This window comes from Cupressus sempervirens, chromosome 4 (assembly GCF_028749045.1).
Source record: "Cupressus sempervirens isolate cs-2001-9-10 chromosome 4, ASM2874904v1, whole genome shotgun sequence".
In the NCBI taxonomy this organism is placed as follows: domain Eukaryota; kingdom Viridiplantae; phylum Streptophyta; class Pinopsida; order Cupressales; family Cupressaceae; genus Cupressus; species Cupressus sempervirens.
The window spans coordinates 755,539,432-755,547,588 of NC_143121.1; the positions used below are offsets into that span (position 1 = coordinate 755,539,432).

At 32.2% G+C, this 8,157-nt stretch overlaps 1 protein-coding gene across 1 annotated transcript; it reads right to left on the reverse strand.

Moving 5' to 3' along the window:
- Positions 1 to 5,158: 5,158 nt before the first annotated feature.
- Positions 5,159 to 7,869, reverse strand: LOC149563564 (protein VACUOLELESS GAMETOPHYTES-like). The gene is made up of 2 exons (XM_089826773.1): positions 7,519 to 7,869; positions 5,159 to 6,171 (listed from the first exon to the last, which is right to left on the reverse strand). Exons 1-2 carry the CDS (start codon positions 7,659 to 7,661, stop codon positions 5,568 to 5,570), a joined length of 747 nt encoding a protein of 248 aa, XP_089682899.1. The 5' UTR covers positions 7,662 to 7,869; the 3' UTR covers positions 5,159 to 5,567.
- Between the last annotated feature and the right edge of the window lie 288 nt (positions 7,870 to 8,157).

Genomic DNA, 8,157 nt, shown 5'->3' on the forward strand with positions numbered 1-8,157 from the left:
CATTTCCATCTAATTCATATTACTTCAATGGTTTCTACTACTTTTCATGTTATTTCAAAGCACTAGCACACTATTAGTTTTTATGTTGAATGCACTTCAAATGAAGGTTTTATAGCAAATTTAGTATCATTATTTCTTTAATCATGGAACTTGTGGTAAACTACAAGTGGTTGCATTCTAAGCAATAGTCATCCCATCAAATAATGTTTTTCCAAAGCCCATGGCTATTATTATTAAATCATGAGTGTACTAGATCAACATTAATTAGAGAGAGCTCCAAAGATATGAAAACAACAACAATAGCCACCACTACTTTCGCAAACACATAAAGGGAATGAACAATACTCTTTCAATGCAAGAACAAAAGCAAGAAATTACTTTAGTTCACAAAAAGCAATAGGAAAAGTAGTATGCTCATAGAAATAACCCAAAAGGATAGAGAGAGAAAATGTTACAAAAAAAGGCCATGATAAGATGCTAAAATGTTGCACGATATGATGTGTAGGTCTTGTATCCTCCTTCAAACTATTGAATTTAAATTTAAATATACTGTCAAAAATATTATTAATTCTATAATTATGTATTTGGCTTATAAAATATAGGAAAAAAAATTCATGATTATGTTCTCTATAATGTTGAAACAAACATGTATTTATTTATCATTTTCTATCTACAATGTGTTACCTTACTGTTTTCCTTTTCTTAAGGCAGGGTCTGAAGCTCTACAGAACTCTTGTTAGTCCCTACCATTAAGGTAGGAGACTAAAGTTTTCGGTAACATTTTTCACATTAATTCATTCCTTGGACATTGTGCATTCTTCCTTTAACCTATGGTCTTGAAAATATTTCCTATTAAAATGATTTTTTTATTTACACTTTCATTTTTGACATTGGCTATGAGCTTTATTTTTGGTAGTCTTTTTAATTTTTCTGTTAAAAGATTAGAAACAAGGTTGGAAGGTGCTGGAAGCATGTGATGTTGCCTGAAGATTGTAGGAAGTTTGACACTTGACATGAAGGTTGCATGAAGTTTGATAGTTGGCAAGTGTTAGAGAAGGAAAATGTTAATAAAATGTCTTCTTTATATTCTATTTAGCATGTACTATCATTTTTTTGTTGTTAAAACATAGTTTGGTGGTTTTATATCATATGCTTTTTGCTTAATGAGTTTTGAATTTTAGTTTGTATTGTGGGTAGCTGCGAACTCCATTTTCCCATAGAAGTTTGTTTTTGTGTACAAGACTAGAAAAAATAGAGAATGAGATCCCTAAATTCAATAGATAGATTGACATTTTCTCTAGCATTTGTGTCAATTCTAAATTTTTATTTTGTTCAAGTTTCCTTTTTTTTTTCATTCCTCCATGCAACTATGGCAATATCACTTTAATTCCACATAATTTTTCTTCTATCTTGTGGCTTTTGTGGTTGCTTGATGTCATTTGTATTCTTTTCAATAGCACTATGTACTTATAGTGTTAGACACCAATTTTATATTGAAATCCACAAAATTATGGCTTACAGTGCAATTTTTGTAATTATTTCTGAAATAAATGTGTTGTTATTACTAATGTTGTGTTTTTTTTTATAGAATTCAACAATGCAAGTGGAGCTTTCCCCTAAATTGCACATAATAGAGGAAATTGGATATCTAAAAAATACTTTAGATAAGAAGTCAAACAAAAAATAGCTTGGACTCTTAAATCTTAGAGTTTACTTTTTATTATTATATACATGCTTATAGACTTCTAGAGAGTTTTTGTCTTTTTCTTTTCATGTCATTTTCACTCTAATATAGTCCTCAAAATAGTCCTCAAATTAGGCCTTAATGGAATGTTAAGACATAAATTTTTTTGGATTTTTTAATGAAGCACATGCATTGAAATATGGCAAATTATAATCATTTCCATTTTCCAACTTTATGCCCCTTCTCCAAAATGTAGACTAGAAGATTGGCAATGATATAAGGATTGACAACTGTATGAAGATTGGTAGTTGTGTCAATGCCCAAACCTAGTGTAGATTGTGATATTGCTATCAAGATTTAACTGTGTGATTTTGAGTCAAATTCATTGACCCATGTTTCATGGGTAGTGATTCAACATGACTCCATCTCTCATGAGAATAAATGGAACATTTAGCACTCATTGGATCTAGGTGATGCTCATAGGGGTGAAGTACTATGACTCCTTAGGAGGTCACCCATCCTAGTACTACTTTAGCCTGAGTGCACTTAACCTGGAGTTGTATTGGGATGGGTGACCTCTCGGGAAGTCCCAGTGTTTCACCCTTGTGAGCATCACCTAGATCCAATGAGTTCTAACTATTTCATTTATTGTCATGAGAGATGGATTCATGTTGAATCACTACCCATGAAACATGGGTCAATGATTTTGACTCAAAATCACACAGTTAAATACTGATAGCAATATCATAATTTGACTTACTGTAGAAATTATCTCCTACATATCTAGTGTAGATTGTTAGAAAATGGAAGAACTTAATTGCAAGCTTTGTGGGAAACTAGTGCACAAAATATGATAGATTTCCATCCATTTCTTTCTTTACAACAGTCACAACTTTTAGCCCCAACTCTTTAATTTGCAGCTTCGGAGACCTCAGTCGGTGATGCATATTGTTCATCTCACAATCTATGTAAATAAAAGGCACAATTCATGGCTAGGGCCTTTCCCTAGACATAATTTATAATGTTAGTAACATTTTACATAAATGAAAGTGAGAGGAAATCAATAGGGAGGCATAGGCCTTATGCAAATTTGTGTAGGTGTTGTTTGGTCCTACTCATGGAACCCACTGGGTCACTCCACCAAAGCCTGTAGAAGCGGCAACCTCTACACACGTAATTGTCATCTTGCTCATGAGAATCAAAAGAAGCCAACATTAATTGAAAGATGTGGCTGACCAATAGAGCATGTTGAAGAACTTCAAAACATCACTCTTCTTCTCAATTTCATCCCAACCTTCCTAATTATGTTGTATCCTCTATTGAATTTACATCTTGTAAATTTTCCACCACCAACAGAAACTTTATGTCACTAGAGGGAAAACCTTCGGTACTGAAATCACACCGCTAAAATGTGGGGTTTATGAAAAAGGTTCTTGTAATATTGAAACCCTAAGAATTACCAACTTGATGTTTAGATTTCCACTTAATATTTTTTTGAATAATACATGTGGGTTGAAGGAGGTTCCACTAGCTATTCCACAAATGTTGTGGATGCCGACAAAGTAGTTTTACATTTAACAAAATGTGTATTCAATAAATTAATACTTGAATTTGAGGGTTACTCTTACCTATGATTAATCATTTTAATGTCTTACATTTTTAAGCAATAGATATCTGTTAGGACTTTTTACCATTTATAGGGTCTTTAGGATTTGTAAATTAAAAATAATTTGACATTGATTCATATGTTATACTTTATATGAGCTAAATTAAAAACATTACTATATTGTTTATAACACCTCAATTTTATAATTCTAATTTTAATTATATGATTTATATAAAATAATTATAATTAATACAATAAATTTATTATAATTGTAATAATTTATTTTATTAATTATCATTATTTTTAATTTAACTTGAAACTTTCAAAATTTATTATTAGTACTTTAAAAAAAATCTAAACTAAATAAGTACAATTTCAAAAACTAAATAAATATAGTTTTAGTTGTAAAATTGAAGAAATTTTTTTATTTCATTTTTCATATCAAATACTTTAAATTCTATAAAAAATGAATGTTTATACACTTTATTTTGGAATAGAATTTTAAAATCAAATATAGATATTAAAATATTTTCTATGAAAATAACTAACAGTCCTACAAATATATTAAATTTTATTCATTTTATAAAAATTTTAATATCTATGAAAATCATTACAATTCCTATCAACTAATTAATATTTATTCATTTTATAAAATTGTTAATTAGTATGTACCAAATATTTGTAAATGAGTTTAATGTGTTTCTAAAATTGTTAATTAACTTATGTACCAATGCATTGATATATTTACAAATGGTTTTGTTTCACTTTCCTATTCAATCACATTCCTTTAACAAAACAATCACATACTATACTCCAATTGTAATTACTCTTTGCATGTTTCAATGCAAGCGACTTAATAATTTATTTTTTATTTAGTTCAGAAAGAAATTTATACTCATTTTTATTTCTTTTCGAATTATTTACTCCTCATTTTTATTTGTTTTCTATTTAAATAATATTAAAGGTATAAGTACTAGAATTCTAAAAATTAAATGCAGTATCTTCAATTTGCATTATAATAATTTTTTTTCTTCTAAAGTATTTTGATATCTTTTCTCTTATTTCTCACAATAGGGAGAGACTTGTGCTCGAACAGAGCTCTTGTTTATATAATTTTTACAATCCATAGAAAAAAATTGCTAATTGCAATTACATAATACTGAAAACTTTCCCTATCTATAAAGTTTTCACAAATAATATTTGAACACAAATATTATTTTCCAACACATACAAAATAAAAAGAAAATTCTAGTTTTATTTTCTTCTCAAGTCATCCCACATGAAAGTTCTGGTCACACCTTATTGTCTTTTGACAAAATTAGGCACAAGAAAGGAAACAAAACTATGCTGCCACTTGTTGCAAGGGACCAACATTTTAAAAGTTATCCAAGTATTCTTTAAATGTTTCCTCCTTGTCATATGTGTCACACCTCTTCCTTTTCCTTAACCATAATTGCATCCAATTTCCAACAGACCCCACCACTTGGTCGTGAACTTTTGTAACTATTAAATATATTTATCTTTAAAAATCTGGACAACAATAAACCAATCTGAAACTTCAAACAGCGAATTACCTTAATATCGACAAATTCCACAACCATGAGCTGCTATAATTATGCTCCGAAATGATTTAAATTTGAATGAATTGACCACAGTGTGGCATTCCACAATCATTTCTGGAGCAATATGTGTCATATAACTTTTGTACGATCTTTTCAATATAATTTTTATTTCACAATCATTTGTGAAGCATTACATGCAATATAACTTTTATCAGTTCTTTTCACCATAAGGTTTTCAGTCAAACATGGCCCCATACACTTATAGCATACGGCCATCCTCTTCACACCAAAGGATCCAGACCAAAGTTAAAAGCAAAACAACTTTATTCTATAAAGATAAATATTTGTCATCAGCGTGGCAGTACACAAGTGATAGAATTCCAACACACTGTGCTCCCAAATCATCCAAATTAGAATAATCAAGCCAATAATTAGTGATCAGCAACACCAACAACAAACATTATACAATTATTTAATGACAAAGCTCCCATACGGTGGAATATATGATGCTTATCTGGCTATGAAGAGCTCACCGTCAGCTTTCTACACAGATGCTTGCTTTTTTCCAAAGCCTTGCTTAGCGAAGTTAATGACATTAGCTCTAGCAGATTTTCTCGGCTATTACTGAGATTTGGTAGATAGTTGTAAAGATATACAAGGCAACAAACTTATTACAAAGCTCTGAATCAACATTAAGAAAGGCAGAAGAAAGAAACTAATGTTCCCCACGCTTAGCACCATCATCTGTGATGGGAAGAATCACTTCGCGACTAATGGTATCCACAATAGCATCCGCAACACCTTCCCCGAGTCCTTCAACAAGTCCATCCACAAAGATTTGAACAACCTGCGAAGCATAACGAGCAGCCCTAGCAACCTTGCTCAGCTTAGTCGGGACAGTGATTCCCTGCTCCTCCAGCCCATTTATGACACCTTTCGCACAGAGAGCATGGAGATAGAAGTCACATGGAGCACAGTAATATACCCACGCTGTGCCCTTTTTGTTGCATACATTGCATGTGTAAGGGGAGCTTCCAGATATTGGTGAGCCGGCCAAGAGCTTGAGGGAGTGCTGAGGATGCTCTTTAATGGTGAGCTCGGTAGGGAGCTGGGAACAGCAAGGGTGAATGGCGAAAGAGCAGGTTGCGCAGCGGAAGGCGAAGCCCTTTGTGGCCTTTCCACAAATCTCGCATCTTGTCTTCTTCAGGCCTCCTTGTTTGCCCTGGAAGACGAGCTGGTGGTTACTGTGGTATGGGTGGGAGGATGTTTGTGGCGCCTTGGCGCAAAACTCGTGCATGTTCATGTCGCACTCATTACACCTTTGTCCAACGGAATAGAATAGTTAGTTTTAGACAAGAACTTCTTAAAATTATAATAATGTAAGATATCTAAGATTGCTTTCTGAAAAGTAGAACTAGTAAATTATTTCTAATATATCTGTAAATGTATTCGACTGCACTACTTTTCTCGACTGTAAACATCACAAGGTCTGTCGACAAGGGACTAATCATATAATTAAGTTTCTATGGTTTATATATCACATACTAAAGCTTGATTCTTAAACTAAAATATTAAATAGTTAAAGTTATGTTATTCTTTTCAAACTTAAAGATGACCAATTAAACTCTTATGAATAAGACATGCCCATTAGTTAACATGCAATAGCAGTTCCTCAGAAGACGTAAGACATTTAGGTTGAAAGTGTTTACCCAAATGTGCCATCCTTTAAAAGGTTCCTTTCTTCCTGAGTGATCTACGAATGAGACTAATCTTTCTTTTTAAATGCTTGGTGATTCTCTTTTTCTTCAAGCACCCAAACTGTATTATTAGCTAGAAACTAACTTAAATTATATATTATTAGCTAGAAACTAACTTAAATAAAATTATAATTTTTAATAAAGCATTCTTATTTACTATTAGGAAAGATTGAAAGAAAAGATGAGCAGGTCAAAGCTACATGCACTCGAGAAATTGTAGAACTTTTACAAAGATCATAAGAAGCAGCAGATCCTATCCATCTTTTCAAAAAGACTTCATCTTACTCTACATAACGTTGTTTATGCTTGCAATTTCTAAGAGAGAAAATTGCGGGTATTTACTAAAACGTTTTACACTTCCCACTCTCCACACAAACCGAAATCCCTTCTAGTTTCTGTTAACTTCCACATTTTGCACGTAGAATTTGTTCTGTATTATTCAAGATGTTTGTATCTTGCTGGTGAAATGACCTACATGCCTTTCATATCATTATTCATTGAAGGAGCTTCCAAAGTTGTAAAACATTCACAAAGCTTACTTCTTAATTGCTCATCAAAAACACTTTGGTAGTTTGTTTCTTTAATTTAACTTCCCTTTTAAAGAATCAAGACCAGAATATGGCCTGAAAATGATGCAATATAAAGATCAAATAAAAGGCAAGGATTAAATTCAAGCACTCCTTACTTCTCTTTGACAGATCATAAAAACAGGGAAACCGATACATAATAATCATAAGAACAAGCGCTTTATCCATGATTGAAGAAATAAAAACATCAGAAAGAGAGAGATAAAACTATTCAGAACTACAATGTAACAAAAAAACAGTACTGCTAATATTAAATAATTCAGGGTCGAACCCTTTGATTTCTAAGAAAACAAGAAAAATAAAACAAGTCATAAAGCTAAACCTATAACTGAATCGCGCTCCATATTCCTTGCAAGCGCTGCAAATGTAGGAGAATTGCTCAAACGTGAGATATAGAGGATGTTGTGGATGACTGAAATGCTGAATCTCCTCTCCTAGTTTACTTGAAATTTGGGGAGCTGCCATGACGCTTGCTAAAATCTTACTCTAACCTTTACAAAGCTAATAAGCCTAACTTAATTCTTCCTCTATTGTGGTTCTTTTTTTTTTTCAAGGACATAGAACTCTCCCTTATCTGCAGCCCTTTTATCATGAAGGACGGAAGTTTACTGCTCTTGCTAATCGTAATAGAAAATAAATATTCTTCTTCACTTGCTATCAACGTTTTCAGTGTCATCTCATATAAAAAGGAAAATCTGGCTTCTTTGACAATCCTTATCTACTGTACTATTCCACAAGACATATTTCGTGAACATGAATACTTCATTTTACTTGTAGTCTAAGTAACACAACGGGCTGGCCAGCTTTTTCACTTGTCGTTTCGCGTGAGGGATTCCTTTATTGATCTCAAATGATTTTATTCGATGCCATTCCAAATGTCACCTAACAAATATTAGTCTCTACAATGCTCACACTTACAATGTTATTTAAGGCCCATAAAAACCGAATACATAGATGTACC

Coding starts and splice junctions, on each gene's coding strand:
- LOC149563564 (XM_089826773.1), bottom strand. CDS start 7,661: ATGGCAGCTCCCCAAATTTCAAGTAAACTAGGAGAGGAGATTCAGCAT. Junction 6,172..7,518: donor GGAGCGCGATTCAGTTATAG/GTTTAGCTTTAT, acceptor CGTTGGACAAAG/GTGTAATGAGTGCGACATGA.